Below are 18914 nucleotides of genomic sequence, written 5' to 3'. Positions count from 1 at the left end.
CAGGCCCTGGGTTCCATTCCTAGCACACACTTCCCCACCAAATACAAAGCCCCAGAGAGAGCTACCTTGTTCTTTTGTCTTTCTCACTGTGTAAGGAGGCTATGAGATGAGGCCATCGTGGAACAAACAATCAATTTCTGCTGCTTGTAAATTGCCCAGTAAGGTATTTTTGTCACAGTAGCTCAGGTGCACCGAGACACACACTTCACAATTATTAACTCAAATGGAGCATAGGTTTAAATGTAAAACACAAAACTATAACCCCTGGGTGACCTTGGGTTTCGCAAAGGAGTACTTTCAGTAAGACACTAACAGCATGATCCATGAAGAACAGAGCAGCAAGCCCACAGTAGACTGAAGAAGGGGCCGCCTATCACTCTGGGGTTCAGGCTCCCGAGAGAAGGAAGGTGGGCAGGTTCCTGATGGTGGGCTCTCCTCAGATTTCCTGACAGTTCCCTGCTGGGGAAACCAGTGCTCAAGGTCACTAGCGACTCCTGGAACCAGGGGTCCTCAGTCAAGTAGCAGTCAGGGCTGAGATAGGGGACCAGGAATTGCACATTCAGTGGAAAAACTAATGAGAAGAATGGGCTGTCCGTGCAGTCTCTGCAGCTCTGAGCTGGGCCAGAGTGGAATCCTATGCTGTGTCTTGCTGTCCTCAGCAAGTCCAAACTTCAGGCCATGAAGAGCAGGGTCAAGGAACGATCAGTTAAGCATATGGACAGACTTGCCTGGATACTCTGCTTCCAGGGGCCCTGGGGATCTTGGAAGTGACATATATGTCATAATATCACCATATCTGTCTCTTGAGCACTGAGCTCTGGCATGGTGGTACCCATGTCACAATGTCTGGGTACCATCAGTGACTCTCCTCATTACTAGGCTCAGATCAAAGTAGATGCCCCTGGGTCAGCTGATGCCCTCATACCTTCCTCAAGCTCTCTCCTTGGACTTTGCATTTGTCAGGATTTTCTGACTGCAAGGAGAAACTGGCTGTAATTTCAGCAAGAAAAGGAATTTATTTAGTCTGGTGCTGGGCAGATCAAGCAGGATTTGGGCTAACAGGGGACAATCAGTTTTGAGTGGGGCTCAGCAACAATGGGCCCCATGTAAGGTTCACACTGCAATGTGAACTGCTTCTCTGGCAGCTGGTGCAGGACGACCTGGCTAACCAAAGGGGCCTGGTGGGATCTGTCCATGGTATTAAATGCCATGCAGAAGAGAGTAAGGCCATACCTACTGTGGCCCAGCAGTTATCACACTGGGTCTGAAGACATGGGACGTCAAGTGCCTAAATAACTGCAGCTGACCATCAGAAACTGAGTATTGTCAGACCCACGAAGTCACAACAGCAATACCATAGTATGCATACATTCAGGTCTAGGTTCAATGGGGATCAGTGGCAAGCAAAGGATGTGAACAGGTAAGTCCAGCCCCCATGTCACCTGCTTCTATTGCATTGGCACTTCCCCTCAGCTCACATGTAAGGTCTCATAGGCAGAAGTACCCTGGGATCAACTGACAGAGGAAACCACTGTGATCCAGTTCCTCCATGTCAGGATTAGGAAAAGCAGGCTCAAGCCTGAGGACAAAAGTCTCCTTAGGGAGCAGAACCCTAGGTGGCACCCTTTGTAGAGGGACAGATGTCCTGGACCACCATCTAGGCTATGGAAAATGGCTTGTCTGGTTGGTTAGGAATCTGGTAGGTTGTGACTGGAAGGTGAGCAACCAGGCTTGGAGAAGAGGCACTGAAGGGTAGTAGTACTCTCTTGAAGTGTGAAGACCTGGACCTCATGCTCAGGGCCAGGGAGAATACATGTAACCAGAGCAAGGCACAGAGAAGTGTGCAACCTGTGTCAGTCATGGTGGAAGGGCTGGGAGCTCTGCTTGCTCCCAGTAGCAGGGGGTCTTCTGTCCCTAAAGTTGATCTGATTATTGCCATACTTAAGTCTCAGCCCCAGACACTTGTGCTGAGCTCTGAAAGAGACCCAATCCTCAAGGGGACCAGTGGGCCACCGGGTGACGGTCCTGAGTTTGGCTTTCCGGGAAAAACACTCCATGAGCCACTCACCTCCATTCTAAATTTTTTTGGCCCGACTTAACATCCCGGTTTTCTATCTTATAAACCCAGGAGGGGAGAAGGGAAGGGCGTTTGAGCAGCCTTCCCCAGGAAGGCTGGTAGTTAAACACCCTTGTGTGGTTAAGGGGTCCTCGGTGGCCTGCAGCCGCTTTTTCAGGGGCTCTTTTCTTTCTTTTTCTTTTTTCCTTTGTTTTTCCGTGGTAGGGTCTCACTTTACCCCAGGCTGACCTGGAATTCACTATGTAGTCTCAGGGTGGCCTCGAACTCACGACGATCCTCCTACCTCTATCTCCCGAGTGCTGGGATTAAAGGCGAGTGCCACCACACCTGGCCTATCAGAGGCTCTTTTGCAGCCAGGGGCCATATGCCCAGCAGCTCTCCCAGGTAGCCCCTGGGAACCCAGTATTCAATGTGTCCCTGGCTTTCTAGGCAAACGCCCCCTCCCTCCCGGCTTGTCCAAGAAGAGGGGCGGGCTGTGAGAAGGACGAGGCAGAAATGAAGGGACTCTGCTAGAGCTGTTCGTTGGGGTGCAGGCTGTGGCTGAGAAGCAGCCTGGCAGCCGCCAGCAGGGCCTGTGTACAGAGTGTTCTAAGAATGCTGTCTCCACCCCACCTACCATAATCCACTTTTCATCTCTCTAAACAAAGGTATCCATTTCAAAGACAGCGAGGGAATGTCTCGGTTAAAGGACGCAACTAGTCTTTAAATAAGGAGGACCAAAGGGAGAGCGGCGATCTTGGGGCTGCTGCGTCCAGGACGTGGGAAAAGGGCTGAAAGAGTCTCCCTGCCTAGGCCCCTGAAGTCTCTGGGGGTCCGGGAGGCGTTTCCTTCAAGCAGGACCACTCTTGCTCAGAGCGTCATCTAGCAGACCACCGGTTCCCTAGGCCCCCTGGGCACGGGACCCGAGCGTCCAGAGGTGCCAGGGGCGCCGCTGCCCGCTGCCATCGAGGCCCCGCCCCCAGCTTCCCGCGCCGACTCCCGCCCGCACCCAGCCCCGCGCCTTCCCCCGCGCGCGTGCACCCCGTCCCCACGCGCCTCCCCCACCGCCGCCGCCGCGGGCGCGCGCGCGCACCCGTGGTCCCGGGGAAGGAGCTGGAGACGGCCGGCCGGCTGCGGGCCGGAGAGCGGGCGCCGCGGGACGGGAGCTCGGGCGCGGGCCTGGCCGCGGGCGGGGATCGCCGCCGCGCCGCCGTCCCCCTGTCGGCGGGCCGGGCCGAGGCGCTGAGCGCGGAGGCTGGGCTCCCGGGGTCGCCGGCCATGGGCGGGACCCGGAGGCGACCACGGCAGCGGCAGCGGCAGCGGCGGGCCCCGCGGGCGGGGAGGCGCGCGGTCCACGGCCCCTGACGGCCCGGGCGGCCAGGCACGCTCCCGCGCCTCCTGGGGGGGCCGTAGCCAGGCAACGCCCGGCGCGCCCGCCCATCCCCCGCTGCCCTTTTTTTTTTTCCCCCCTGGCCGGGTGCGAGGGAGCATGCCCGAGTCTGGCCTCGGCCAGAGAAGAGTTAAACCGAGGGGCGTGGAGCTGCCCTCCCCTTGGGGGCGTGCCCCCCTCCCCCGCTAGGCGGCTCGCCCCCGCGCTAGGGTATGGCCCGCGGTCCCGGCCCGGGACCCGAGGTCCCAGGCACGGACCTGTGAAAGACGCCTTCCTCTTCCCTCCCTCCTCTTCCCCACGCCGGCCAGCACCATGGGATGTAATATGTGCGTGGTTCAGAAACCGGAGGAGCAGTACAAAGTGATGCTTCAGGTAGGGCAAATGGGCCGCTGGGGCGAGGGGCGCAGCCACGCCGAGGGAAGCGAGGAGCCCAGTGTAGGGCCAGGTGCAGTCGGGAGAGGCAGGTGCGGGAGGGCAAGAGGGCTGGAAGAGAGAAAGGTAGGGAGCCATCCTTAAACCCTCAGATCCTGGGGGTGCTGGGTGGTGGCGCTTCGTGGGAAACAGCCACGGATGGAGGGAGTGGGTGGGGTGGGAGCGAGGAACATCGCTTAGGCGGCCCGGAGCGCACAGGGACGCGGAACCCTCTGTCCAGATCGGCCCGGGATGGGAAGTTGGTGTTGGCACGGGCGGGATGCGTTTCTGTCCCAGGACCCTGAGCTGGGAGGCGGTACGTGGCCCGCGCGGGATGGACGTTGCATAGCAACGGGTTCGGTTCCGGGCACACGCTCTCCTAGAACCCAGAACCCAGAAATCAGTTGGGCGCCCACCGTGCGGGGGGTGGCCCAACCCCGGTTCCGACGGGCTACCCCAATGCACGGTCTACGCCCGGGCCGGGGTTGCATGCCGCCCATTCTAGCACCCCCTCTGCTCTAACCCTGTCGGAATTGTCGGCTCCGGGGCCTCGGGCGTCTGGGTGAGTAGGCGTCTCCGGGGTGCCCGACCGGCGCTCTGCCTCTTGGCACGCGCTCTGGCCTGCTGGGCCTGGGGTACCATGGAAGGAGGTGCGACAGCGGCGCGCGGGGCGGAAGAAGGCATCTGGCCGCACGCTCGCACCTTGAGCCCAGCCCCTCAGCCCCGAGTGGGGTTTCCTTGCCTGTGCGTGGCGTGACTACGTGAGTGCGTGCTTGTGCCCCGTCTGTGTGTGCGCGGAGGTTCTCCAGCAGCCCCGCGTGTGTGTACTTTCTGTGTGTACCCTGCGAGTCATCTAGAGACATGTATCCCGGAGGAGGCCAACTGAGTCCCACTAAGGCTAAGAGCAGACAGGTCAAGGTCAGAGGGAGTTGGGACCAGGAATAAACGTGGGCACAGGCAGGTATCCGTTTAGTGTCTTGGCCTCAGCTCCTGGCTTGTTGGTCAGAAGTAGGGAACAGGTGCTTGTAGGAGGGGTGTTGAATGGGAAGAACCTGCAGGGGACCCTTGAAGCCTCCAGGACCCAGGCGGGAGGGGGAGGGGAGATTCGGTGCTCCGGGAGCCCAGAATTCTTACTAGGAGCTTGTTTTTTTTCTGGCCAGAAAGAACTGGAGGCGAGGGCGAGAGAGGGTGGGGGTGGCTGGCCGGGTCCCACTCTGCAGGCACTTCTCATCCCCGCTCCTTGGCCCTGGCTTCTCCAGCTCATTGCTCTTTTCCCCTCTGTCAAACTCGCCTCTTAGCTGCCTCCTCTCTTGTTCCCTTGCTCGGCGGTTCTCACTTCTCTAGCGAGATAAGGGTCTGGAATGATCTAGCTTGGGACCTACGAGGGGTTCTGTAGAATCTAATGGATGCCAGAACTGGAGTAGAAGTGGAGCTGGGCTTGGTGGTTGATGATGGCTAAGGATCCCATTCTAATTGCTTCCTTTTCCTCAAATTTCAAGCAGTTCCAAGCTGTCTTGGAGAAGGCAGTGGTGTAGTGCTTCGTGGAAAGAGGAGGGCAACGTGCGCTACACTGTAGGGCTGAAGGGAGCCAAGGATGGGAGGCGACACTGGTGACCCTTTGGACTCTTTGCGGCAATCGTGAAAGGCTCCCAAAGGTCTACTGGGGCGGTCTCACAGAAGGGACTTGGTGCCGGGAGGGCCACTGCAGACTAACCACCCCCAATCTTCCGTTTCCAGGGCATGCTGTGCCTTTAAAGCTCTTGGGAAAGTTTGGACACAAACCTTAACATTTCTCCTTGGCACAATGGAGACCAGATGGTTTTTCAGACAGAACCAGTCCTTAAAATGAAGGGAAAACAAAAGACATGAATTAGAAAATTTGCATGGAAAGCTGTGAAAGATATTGTCCCCCTCTGGGAGAGGGGTGGCTGCCCAGTGGCCGCCCGAGTTTCCATTCAGGCCCACCCTGCTTCTTCCAGAGCAGACCTAGTAAAGACCTAGGCGGCTTCAAGACACCTAGCCTGGCTCCCAAGAGCCTTAAACATGTGTGCCCTTCCACATCCACAGTCTGTTTCTCTCCCCCAAAGTGACCTCATCCATGTCCACTCGTTGCCTCTGCATCTTGCCAGAAGGGACCCTTTCTCACAATGATACACAAGTGCTTAAAAGAAATGCAGCCTTATTGACATAAAATTCCCACAGCATACAATGCTACCTTTCAAAATGTGCAATCCATTGCTTTTGCCTGTTGTGAATAATGCTACTATGAATATGGGTGTGCAAGTATCTGAGCCCCCGTGCAAGTACGCCTCTCCCCAGTGTTGGGATTAAAAGCTTATGCTACCCCACTTGGCTTTTGATTCTTTTGAGTAATACCTACAAATGAGATTGCTGGATCATATAGTCATTCTTAGTCACTTTTTCACAATGTATTATTACCATTTTACATTAATGCTAGCAATGTACAGAGGCTCCAATTTTTCCACGTGTTTGCCAGCGCTTATTTTCTGATTATCTCCTAGGTATGAAGTGGCATCTTTGTGTGTGTGTGCGTGCACACACATGCGTGTTTTGTGGTGCCTAGGGTATGTGGAAGCTAGGGGACTTACACATACCAGGCAAGAGCTCTTCCATTGAGCCATACCCCTAGTTCTCTATGTGGGCTTGATTTGCGTATCTGGTTGGCTAACCCAAGTTGAGCGTCTTTTCCCTTGCTTATTTATTGTCTATTTGTATATCAGGCTGATCTGGAATTCACTACGTAGTCTCAGGGTGGCCTTGAACTCATGGCGATCTTTCTACCTCTGCCTCCCGAGTGCTGGGATTAAAGGCATGTGCCACCATACCTGGCCATTGTAGGAAGTTTTGAAGCTAGGAAGTAAGTTGGCCCTCCAACTTTGAACTTCTTTATCAAGATTGTATTGGCTGTGTGGGTTCATTGTTTCTTTTTTGTTTTTTCTTAAATTTTATTTTTATTATTTATTTGAAAGAGAAGGAGAAAGAAAGGCAGATAGAGAGAGAATGGGTGCGCCAGGGCCTTCAGCCACTACAAACGAACTCCAGTTGGATGTGCCACGTTGTACATCTGGCTTACATGGGTCCTGGGGAGTTGAACCTGGGTCTTTTGGCTTTGCAGGCAAGCACTTTAAAGCTAAGCCATCTCTTCCAGCCCTTCCTTGTTTCTAAGTGAATTTTGGGATCAGCTTGTCGACTTCCGAAGATAAGCCAGCGGGATTTTGGTGGAAATGGTGCTGGATTTGGATAAATTGCCCATGAAAATGGCTGGTATTAACATTTATTTGGGTCTTTATTTAAATGCCTATACTTCCTTTGTTAAATCTATTCAGTATTCCTTATAATGCTATTATAAATGGAATTTTCCTTCTTTTCTCATTCGCTCCCTTCTCTCCCCCCCCTTTCTCTCTTTGTTTGGCTTTTTGAGTTAGGGTCTCTAGCCCTGGCTGACCTGGCACTCTGTAGTCACAGTGTGACCTCAAACTCACAGTGATCCTCCTACCTCTGCTTCCCAAGTGCTGGGATTTAAGGTGTGTGCCGCCACACCAGGATCCCCCCACACTTTTCTTTCTTTCTTTTTAAACTTTTTATTAGTAAACTGTATACATATAGACAATGTACCATGATTAACTCCCCTCCTGCTCTTTTCTTTCTTTCTGAGACAGGATCTTACTGGCCCAGGCTGGCCTTGAAGTCATGGTAATGCCTCAGCTTTCCAAGTACTGTGATTATAGGTGTGAGCCACCATACTTGGCTCAGGAATTATTTTCTTAATTTTATTTTGGCTTTCTCCTTGCCACTGTATATACACAATTAATTTTTACTTCCTTTATGGTTGCTGAGGACAAGCAGTCTTCTACCACGGAGCAAAACAACCTCATTCACTACCGCTGATTTTTGCACATGAATCTTTTACTCTGCAGTCTTATTTAACTCATGTATTAGTACTAGTCTCTTTGGGTGTGTGTGTGTGTGTTTTAGGTAGGATCTCTACTACAGTGTTGTATAGATGTGGTGAGAGCAGGCATCCTTGCCTCACGGCTGATCTAGGGGAGAAAGTGTGCAGTCTTTCAGTGAGGATGGTAGCTGTGGGCTTTAAAATTTTTCTTTCTTTCTTTGAGAGAGCAAGTATGGGTGCACCCGAGCTTCTTGCCATTGCACTCAAACTTCAGACACATGGGTCACTTTATGTGTTTGCCTTTATGTGGGCGCTGGCGCTGGGGATTGAACCAGCACCTTCCAGGCTTTGCAAGCAAACTCCTTTACCACAGAGGGATCTTCCCAGCCCTGTTTTTTTTTTTTTCGTTTGAGACAGAATCTTGCTATTTTACCCAGTGATGGCCTGAAACTCTCCATCTTCCTCAGCTTCCCCAGTGCTGGGACTACAGACCTGTCCTGTCACAGCAAGCTCAGCTGTGGGTTTCTCAGGTATCCTTTACCAGGTTGAGGGAACTCCCTTCTATTCCTGGCTTGTAGAGAATTCACTTGCCTCCCCCCATAGGGTCTTACTGTACCCCAGGCTGACCTGGAACAACACCTTCTGGTCCCAGGCAGGTCTTGAACTCATAGCTCATCCTACCTGCCTCTGGAGTGCTAGGAATAAAGGTGCATACAACTACGCCCGGCTTGTTGAGAATTCTTATGATGAAAGATTGTTGGATTTTGTCAAATATTATTTTTGTGGTAGGGTCTAACTCTAGCCCAGGCTGACCTGGAATTCACTATGTATTCATTATGTACCCTCTGAGTGGCCTCGAACAGTGGTGATCCTCCTACCTCTGCCTCCCAAGAATGCTGGGATTAAAGGCGTGCACCACCATGCCCAGCTGATTATTTTTATTTATTTGTTTGAAAGTGACAGAGAAAGAGGCAGATAGAGAGAATGGGCATGCCAGGGCCTCCAGCCACTGCAATCGAACTCCGGATGCGTGCGCCCCCTTGTGCATTTGGCTAATGTGGGTCCTGGGAAATTGAACCGAGGTCCTTAGGCTTCACAGACAAGCGATTAACTGCTAAGCCATCTCTCCAAACCACTTTTTAATTTATTTAATTTTTAAATTTTTTTGTTTATTTTTATTTATTTATTTGACAGCGACACAGAGAGAAAGACAGAGAGAGAGAGAATGGGTGCCCCAGGGCTTCCAGCCACTGCAAACGAACTCCAGATGCATGCGCCCACTTGTGCTTCTGGGTGGGTCCTGGGGAATGAGCCTTGAACTGGGGTCCTTAGGTTTCATAGGCAAGCGCTTAACCGCTAAGGCATCTCTCCAGCCCCCAAACCACTTTTTATTAAAAAAAAAAAATTGCAAGTGTGCGTGGTGAGTTAGGAAAAATCAGCAGTGTGATAGGTTGGAAGCAGGTTGCACCTGGCACCAAGCTAAAAAGCGCTTCCCAGAGCCTTTTCTGGTGTTCCTGCTTGTCACCTCCATCCTTCACCAGTTGTCCTGACCTCTCTTGTCTCGCGTGTTTCTAATTAGGTCCCACACTCTACAGTCCTTGTCTCTGCCTCTTTGTCCTTTACCTCCCCTCAGCAGTCCAGTTTTTGTAAATTTGGCATTTCTTCTTTGACTGGGTTTTTGGTGTGGAGTGAGTAAGGAGAGGCAGAAGTCACCTTGCCAACCCTTTGGGTGGTCTCCCTGGCGCTCCCTCCGTAAGCCTGCCTGCTGCGAGCCCCTGCTGTGGCCATTAGGAATCTGGTCAAGACCCCTCCCCCGCCCAGCCCAGAGGTTTGGGCTGGTCGCGGCCTCCTTTCCTGCCCCAGGGTAGTCACTGTAGGGAGGATGACTGCCCAAGGGAAGTCAATGTAGGGAGGATGAATGCAAAGTCAGGCACCCTGCTTTGCACCATTGTCCCAAGATTTGCTTTTTCTCTCTGTCTTGCTTCGTTTTCCTCCTCCGCCCTGTGGTCTCTCACTAGACCAAGCTGACTTCAAATTCATGGCAATCCTCCTGCCTCTACCTGCTGAATGCTGGGAACGCAAGCAGCACACCTGGCTATATTCCAAGATTAAAATAAAATAACCCTTCCTTACCTTGGAGTTCTTTCTTCTCCTTGATTGATTATTTATTTATTTATTTATTTATTTACTTTTTTTTGAGGCAGGTCTCACTCCAGCCCAGGCTGACTTGGGTCTCATTCTGTAGCCCAGGCTGGCGTGAACTCATGCTTCAGCCTTCTGAGTTCTGGGATTATAAAATGAGCCATTATGCCCAACCTGTTTTTTTTTTTTTTTTTTTTTTGAGGTAGGGTCTTACTGAAGCTCACGCTGACCTGGAATTCACTATGGAGTCTCAGGGTGGCCTCAAACTCACGGTGATCCTCCTACCTCTGCCTCCCAAGTGCTGGGATTAAAGGCATGCGGCACCATGCCCGGCTCTCCAACATGTTTATTTTTGAGACAGTGTCTTGCTCTGTACTGTATGGCTGGTCTGAAACTCACTGTATAGCCTAGGTTGGCCTCAAACTTGCTTGGCTCCTCTCCTGCCTTAGCCTTAGTATCAAAGACCAAATGATTGTTTATTTAATTTTTTAAAAAATTTTATTTATTAGGAGAAAGGGAGAGAGAATGAATATGAATGAATGGGCACCCAGGGGCTCTTGCTGCTGTAAATGAACTCCAAACACATATGCCCTTTTTTGCATCTGGTTTTATGTGGGTACTAAGGAATTGAACCCAGGCCTGTAGGCTTTGCAAGCAAGCGCCTTTTAACTACTGAGCCATCTCCCCAGCCCCCAAATTATTGTTTCTGTGTGGTGCTGGGGATTGAACCCAGGGCCTCACCATGCTGGACAGGTGTTCTCTCACTGAACCACATCCCCAGCCCAAGGTAAACCTTGGAATTTTGGCTACTGACTATTGTCTGATCCCCTGAAAGTTTTGTCTTGACAGAAGGCACAAGGGCAATTGAAGGTTGGGCAGCATGGGCAGGAGGACACCAGGGGATGAGTGCAGCCCTCCCAACTACCTGTTTATATATGCAGTGTGTGAGCCCCAACTTAGCACCCTAAACTACTGGGTCCCTGTGAGCTCTGGTTCTTAATTTTTCCTACTAAAGTGTGGCATGATGATAGGAATAGGTCTGCTCTCAACTTGTAACTGTGGAACCTGGGGCAAGTCCGTGGATGGCGTACTGGCTGTGTGCCCATGCTTTAATCACCTGTTAAATGGGAGTGAAAAACACCTGCCAGACATGGTGGCACACGCCTTTAATCCCAGAGATAGGAGGATCGCCGGGAGTTCGAGGCCACCCTGAGACTACAGAGTGAATTCCAGGTCAGCCTGAGCTAGAGCAAGACCTTACCTGGAAAAACAAACAACTCCCCCCACCCCAAAGCACTTATCTAAGGTGAGTGAGATGATGGAAGCAGATTGCCCATATCTAGCAATATTCTCGGCAGCCTCCTTGAGTCCCCCGGGAGCCTACTGAATAGAGAATGTTCTTACTGCCATCAGCCTGTTCAGTAGGTCTTTAGGGGGTGGAGATTGCACTGGACATACATGGTACAGACTGAAGAGTGGCTGCTATTCTGAGTGCTTTGCTAATTTGAAAGAAAAGAGAGGGGGGAAACACACAAGAAAAAGCCCCAAAGTTGTGGAAAAAGTGTATGTAGCGTGTAAGGTGAGTGAGAAGGACAAGGCCGACAGTGGAGGCATACGTGGTCATTCTGCTGGTCTCCTCTTCCTTTCACAAGGCATACTGGCTCCTCACTGAGCATCATTGGGATTATTGTTATCTGAGGCTGTGCCACGCTGTGCTCAGCCAGGTCCGCTAAAGGTGGTGAGAGCGCGCAGTCCCACTGGCCGGTCCCACCCATGGAAGGCTGTGGACAAGCACCCGAAGGTTGATCTTAACCATAATTTCAGGAATTGGTTCTTTTCCCACCACGAACCTTTTGGAGCCCTCCTCCTTCCTGTCTGTTTCCAAGGCAGACTTTATAGAAGCGGGGAGAGGAGAGGTACTCGGTCTCCAGAGGGGGGTAAGAGGGGACTCTAAGAGCGCACTTTGAACCAACACCAACATCAGCTTTGGGGAGATGCTTGGAGCCTGGCCTTGATTTCTGAAGGAGTTTTGGGTTTAGGAGACCTTGTCCCCCTCCCCTACTGCACAGCCTGAGTCCCCCCTCCCTCTCTGGAGTTCTCAGGCCTGACTCCACCTTCTCCAGAGGATGCCCTCGTCCTTTTGTCTGCAGTGTAGGTGGAGCCTGGGAGCCTGCATTTCTCACCAGCTAGGGGTGGGGCTCTTAGATAGGGACTGGGAGACAAATCAATGGAAACCTCAAATGACATCAATATGGGGGGGGGAGTGGAGTATTTTATACATATGCGGTGAAGCCTCACCACAGACCTATTAAAGGAGGACATCAGGACTTGCATGTGACCTAACCTAAGTAGGGCTTCAAGGCGCAGCCCACCGCCTTCCCCACCCCTTCCCAGTGTACAGGTGGCTCTCATGGCTACTCCCAAGCTTCTCAGAAGACCTTGCAGCTGCAGTCTCCTCCATCCTTCTGCTCTACAGCCCTGGGCGGATGGGCAGAAAGTGTGGGTATGGGGGTGGGAAGAGGAGGAAGGGAGAGTGCCAAGCAGTCACACTCTTTACTGGGCCAGCAAGTGTCAGTGCCTTGTATGCCGTGGCTCTGCACCTAGAGTTCCTAGAAATTAAGGCATTTTGCAGCCACCAAATGGAGCAATTCACTCAGGCAAGCATGTGTTTCAACAGTATGTGTCGAAACTATTAGATACACAAGAGTGTGGAGGCAACAGGATGATCACAAGGCCTCAAAGTGTCGGCCCAAGTACTGGGAACTAGGAACAGAAGGTGCATCTTACGCCATCCATAGTGGTGCATGCGTGTAATTCCAGGCTAGCCTTGGGCTGCATAGCAAGACCCGATCACAAACAAGGACTAAGTGCACCTTACCAGGGAGAGATTTGCAGCCACTGCTTGGATCCTGTGATAAAACCAAGCAACCTCAACAGTGGGATGTAGGAGGACTGAGGGTACACTCACTCCTGGTTGCTTTGGCCCAAACACCAAACACGAATTTCATCTTAGAAAACAAATCAACAAGTGTAAATTCTGGTATATTCTACAAGGACTCTGCCAAGAGCTCATTGTCTTTAAAAGTGGCAAAAAAAAAAAAGGTGTTAGATTGTTTTACACTAAAGCAGGCTAGAAACAAATGTAAGACGTCGTGTGCTCCTCGATTAAATCACAGATCAAGAGAAGTACAGTTAGGCCTGCAGAGATGGCTTAGTGGTTAAGGTGCTTCCCAAGCCAGATGCAGTTGGTGGCACATGCGTGTGGAGTTTGTTTGCAGTGGCTAGAGGCCCTGGTGTGCCCATTCTCTCTCTCACACACTCTCTCTCCCTCTCTCTGTCTCTAATAAATAGATAAAAAATTAAAAACCTTTAAAAAAGAGAAGTACAATTAGAAAGAGCTAGAAGACTCCCTGGTAGGGGTTGTGCTTTCCAGGGCAATGTGTAAGCAAAGGAAGCCAGAGGGCAGGTGCTCTGGGGAGATCTGGGTAAATGGAACCTGTAGGTGTTTAATTATTCCTACAATCTTGACAATTTTCAAGGAAGCACCTTTAAAGTTTGAGTTATTTCCCCAGCCCGGAACGTGACAATTTTTCAAAACTCAGACTTGTGCTGGGCCGTGAAAATAGTATTGAGAACCTGCAAGCTCGGCCCAGGCTGCCTTTCTTCTTCCACTGCTGATCTGCCTACTTGCACACCGAACCCTCTCTGGGAAGGTCGGTGGGAACTAGCCCGTTTCTTTTCTTTTCTCAGCTCAGTCTCCCAATCTGCAGAGTGGGGTAAGGAGAGTTGGATTATGACAACGGCGGTCCTGGAAATGAGGTAGCTTTTCCTCACTTGGGACCTTTCCTCAGGTCACATTAAGCCTCAGGCGTTGCAGGGTCCCCAAGGGTAGGGCTCTTTTCCTTTGACCCCCGCCCTTGTTCCCAGAGACCGGGGCGGCAGGTCCCAGCCTGCAACCGAACCGAGCCCTGGCCGGGCACACAGGACCCGAGCGGGGGCCGGGTGGCGGATCCCCTCTCGCGCCACCGAATCTGCGCCGCCGCCGCAGCGCGCTCTTTGTCTGCGGCTTCGGGCCCGGGAGGCGGGGCGAGCGCTGCCGGGGTCCCGCCTTCCGCCGCCTGCCATGCCTTCCCGGGCCGCAACGCACCGCACCCTGCCACGGCCAAGGCTCACCCGCCAAGGCTCACCCGCCGCCTGTTCGCCTGCCCCTCCTCCCCGCTCCCACCCACCTTATCAAAGTCTGGGTGCCTACTCTTTGCCAGGCCCTGGGTCCTTAGGAATTTGTCCCACTATTAGTCTTCATCTGCATTCAACCCCTCTACCCCCATCACCTCCCCCCCCCCCCCCCGTGAAAGCCAAAGGGACCAGCGACTCCCAGCCACCTGCTGAAAGCTTCCCAAGGCTGGACCTCCCTCGCCCTCCCCTCCCCCTCCCCCCTTAAATCCAGAGATTTCTTCTCCATCTGGCTCCCTGCCACCTCACCAGGCTGGGTCTTGTTCTGCTTCCTTCCCTCCATTCTCTGTTGCTCACTTGAAGCTCTGTCAGGGGGCACCCAAAGTCCTCCACTCACCGCCCCACTTCATCTCCTCCTCAAGACTTCAAGAGCTATTCCTAGGTGAATTCAGTAACATGGTCACATCTGATTTGATGGCTGGCATGTATTTGGCGTGGGGACACTGGAGATGATTGCAAGTCTCAGGAACTTCAAGTTGGAGAGAAATGTGCAAAGAATGAAGCATTCTCAGCTGGGTGACACAGGGCTATAATCCCGGCATTTGAGAGGCAAAGATAGGAGGATCAGGAGTTGAACACCAGCACTGGCTACGGAGGGAATTTGAGGCCAGCCTGGGATACATGAGACCCTGTGTCAACAAAAAAAAAAAAACAAGCAGTCAAACATGCCATTTCCAGTTATGCCCCAACTCTGAGTGGAGTTCCCCATGCCCAGTCTTCTGTTCTATAGTGACATTTCCAGGCCTTATAGACCTGAGCAGCAGTCTATTTATTTATTTTTATTTTTAGGTTTTTCAAGGTAGGGTTTCACTGTAGCCCAGGCTGACCTGGAATTCACTATGTAGTCTCAGGCTGGCCTCCAACTCATAGTGATCCTCCTACCTCTGCCTCCCGAATGCTGGGATTAAAGGCATGCACCACCACGCCCAGCTAAATATCTTTGTGTGTGTGTGTGTGTGTGTGTGTGTGTGTGTGTGGCTTAGTTTTAATTCCAGCAAGGAGCACTTACCATTGGTCCTTCCAGTGCCTTGCAACTTTTTTTTTCCTGTTGGGTGAGGTAGGACCAGGGCTCCCCTGCATCTCCTCAGCTTCCAGGCATCATTAGTGCTCGGCCCCTTGGGGGTGTGCATTCCTAGCACCAGCCACACCAGTCTGGGGGCCTCTGACAGAATACTGGAAATGTTATACCTGCAACCACATTTTGCTCGCTCACTCTCAATATCCCTGCTTGTTAGGAAGAGAGAAAGAGAAAGAGGTCTTTATTCTCATGCTCATCATGACCCCTTCTCCTAGCTGCTGCTGCTGCTTTTTTTTTTGTTTTGTTTTGTTTGAGGTAGGGTTTTGCTGTAGTCCAGGCTGACCTGGAATTCACTATGTAGTCTCAGGGTGGCCTTGAACTCACGGTGATCCACCTACCTCTGCCTCCCAAGTGCTGGGATTAAAGGCGTGTGCCACCACGCCGGCTTCTCCTAGCTTTTTGCCTGGTCCCTGTACCCCCACAGACCTGGTAGCAGTCCCACCCCACGTGTCCCAGACCCGCTGTTCGGGAGATATATGAGCACAGGGCACCTTCTCACATAAGAGGCTGGGGCAGAGGAAATACCCATGTGGTAGATCTAGAGTGGAAATGAAATACATGCATGGTAGTCTCAGACCAGAGGAAAACTGTACATTAAATTAATGTGAGATGTTACCCCATAGCATAAAGCTGAGGCAAGCAGAAAACTACCCAGGTCAAGAAACAATGCTGGGTAGGGGGCCAGACTTACATGTGTCCAGATGCACAAAGTGGTGCATGTGCCTGGAGTTCATTTGCGGTGGCTGGAGGCCCTGGTGCACCCATTCTCTTTCTCTATCTGCCTCTCTTTCGCAAATAAAATAAAAAAATTTAAAAAAGACATTGTTCTAGAAAAAAAGACATTGTTCTAGGTAAAGCTAAAAGGATAGTGTAATTATGGTTTATGGGATAGCTGTGCAGCATTGTGAATGCACTAATATTGCTGAATTATACATTTGAAAAGTAGCTCATTTTTTGTTAGGTGTATTCTACCACAATCACAAAGATGCTTATGAGCAGCCTCGTCATTAAATTCACATAACAACTCTTGAATCAAATGGTTTGATGAACTTTCTCAAGGGCCTTTGTAGTTACTGACAGATTATTCTCTGGAAAGTTGAAGGTTCTGACTGACTGTGTCTAGAAGGGATGCTGGGCTGGGCTGAAGAGCACCCAGTGCGATAGTGCCTGGAGGTGGCCGCTGCTCTTGGACTCCGAACTCAGCTGAGCCCATCTTTGCAGCAAGTTTGAGAATGAACAGACCTAGCTAGCAGAGGAGACAAAGTTCTGGATGTGTAGAGAAAGGGTGTGTGAATTAGTAGGCACAGGTCCTGTCTGTGGGTGGCAATTGCCAAGAAGGACTTCAGTTCAGATCTTTGTGTCCCTGTCTCTTCAATGCGGTGTTTTGAACATATCTATTATTTTGAAAGAGATGCCGTAAGTGCATTCAAAATCAATGATACTAGTCCAGGATGAAGGAGCAGTTGGCGTGAACAAGCCTTGAGACTTGTACTTGACTGTAAGATGACTACAAAATCGAAATCGGCTGCCAAAAGTAGCTTATGGCTTAGGCTGTCCCCTCCTAGCCGTGCGAGAGTGGGCTTGTAGGTGTAGGTATAGGAAATACTGGAAGATAGATACAGTTCTTCACCCTTCCAAAGGAGGTAGGTTACATTTAATGAAGGAAACATTTTCGTGTAATATTTTCTGTCTTAGTCAGCAAGTGCCACTTTACCAATACTGGAAGTAAAGTGGATTCCTTCCAGATGGCTCCAGAGGAGGAAGAAATCTTTTTTTTCCCTCCATTCCAGGGCCTTATGCCAAGCAAGTGCTTTGCTGCTGAGCCAAAGCCAAACCCATGGCCCAGAAACATTTTGTTGTTGTTAAGTTTTGTTGGTACTGTGGACTGAACCTAGGGCCTCATACATGCTAGGTAGGCACACTGCCACTGAGCTATATCCCGAGCCTGAGGTATTTTTCCCTAAATTCTTTTTTTTTTTTTTTTTTTTTTGTAGGTTCTTGCTGTAGCCCAGGCTGACCTAGAATTGACTACGTAGTCTCACGGCAATCCTCCTACCTCGGCCTCCCGTGTGCTGGGATTGAAGGCGTGTGCCACCACGCCCAGCTTGGTCTGGCTCTTTCTATGTCCATCCCTAGTACTTGGGATTTGTTCACTTTGAATTTCTTTGACCTTTGCAGGTTAGGAAGCCTAGTACTGCCCGAATGGGTTTGGTCCAATCATTGGATGACTTGTCTTGAAGGCAGCTTCCAGGGCCGGAGGGAGGTCAAAGCACCGTGACTGTCTAGACATGCCCACATGTCAAGTCTAGCCAGCTCCTATTTGGGCCATGCAACAGGCCTTGGCACCTGACTAAGGGTGGGCATAGCTTCAGGCTGTGTAGCCAGGCTTCTATGTGGCATTTGGGCTTGTCACTGCTCGGCTTGTAATGGTGTGCATTTGCCTTTTGTTCTGGGACCAAGTGCAGATCCCACGTCTTTCTGGTGACAGGTTAGCTGTAACCTGTGTGTAATGATGGGACATTACTTCCTGAGCCTGAATGGTGTGGCAACAGGAGGGGCAGTAAGTGATAAGCGAGTACTGAGAAGGGGGCTGCTCTCTGCCTGCGTGATCTGAGGCCTGGCCCTTCATTTTGCATGTGAATAATAAATAGGGTGGTGTGTGTGTGTGTGTGTGTGTGTGTGTGTGTGTGTGTGTGTGTGTAGAGATAGCTTAGTGCTTAAAGGTACTTTCTTTTTAAATTTATTTATTTTGTTTTTTAATACTTTATTTATTTATTAGAGAGAGAGAGAACAGGTGTGCCAGGGCTCCTAGCCACTGCAAATAAACTCCAGACACATGCAGCACTACATAGTGCATCTGGCTTATGTGGGTTTTGGGGAATTGAACCTGGGTCCTTAGGCTTCACAAGCAAGCACCTTAACTGCTAAGCCATCTCTCCAGCCCTTATTTTGTTTTTTTGAGGTAGACTTTCACTCTAGCCCAGGCTGACCTGGAATTCACTATGTAGTCTCAGGGTGGCCTTGAACTCATGGCAATGCTCCTACCTCTGCTTCCTGAGTGCTGGGATTAAAGGTGTGTGCCACCACACCCAACTTTAAAGGTACTTTCTTGCAAAGCCTGCCAGCCTCATTTGGCATTCATTTGCAGTGGTAAGAGACCCTAGAACTCCCACCCCCACATAGATAAATAATTTTTAAAATACTTTTATTTATATATTTGCAAGGAAAGAGAGAGACAGAAAAAGAAAGAGTGAGAAGATGGGCACAACAGGGCCTCCAGCCACTGCAAACAAACTCCAGACACATGCACCACCTTGTGCAGCTGGTTTATGTGGGTCCTAGGGAATCGAATCTGAATCCTTTAGCTTTGCTGCCAAGCACCTTAACCGTTAAGCCATATCTCCAGCCCAAATAATCTTAAAAAAATATTTATTTATTTATTTATTTATTTATTTTGGTTTTCCGAGGTAGGGTCTCACTCTAGCTCAGGTTGACCTGGAATTCACTACATAGTCTCAGAGTGGCCTCGAACTGTTGGCGATCCTCCCACCACTGCCTCCCGAGTGCTGGGATTAACCTGGGCTCTTTATTTATTTATTTATGAGAAAGAAAGAGACAGAGAGAAAGAGAATGAGCACACCACGGCCTCTGGCCACTACATACGAACTCCAGACACACGTGTTCCCTTGTG

The 18914-nt window shown here is 51.0% G+C and overlaps 1 protein-coding gene across 4 annotated transcripts in view; it reads left to right on the top strand.

The window, feature by feature from the left end:
- Positions 1-3531: 3531 nt before the first annotated feature.
- Pdzd4 (PDZ domain containing 4) overlaps positions 3532-18914 on the top strand; it is a 30670-nt gene continuing 15287 nt past the window's right edge. For 2 of the 4 annotated variants that reach the window (XM_004672084.3, XM_004672083.2), the window contains exon 1: positions 3532-3818. In XM_004672084.3, coding sequence (XP_004672141.1) covers positions 3759-3818 — 60 coding nt within the window. In that variant the 5' untranslated portion in view covers positions 3532-3758. The remainder of the gene's footprint in view (positions 3819-18914) is intronic. The other 2 variants (XM_004672085.2, XM_045140963.1) reach the window with 1 other exon arrangement.

Source organism: Jaculus jaculus, chromosome X, assembly GCF_020740685.1.
Source record: "Jaculus jaculus isolate mJacJac1 chromosome X, mJacJac1.mat.Y.cur, whole genome shotgun sequence".
Taxonomy (NCBI): domain Eukaryota; kingdom Metazoa; phylum Chordata; class Mammalia; order Rodentia; family Dipodidae; genus Jaculus; species Jaculus jaculus.
The sequence above is the reverse complement of the archived record's forward strand: the minus strand, read 5'-3'. Positions and strand labels throughout refer to the sequence as shown.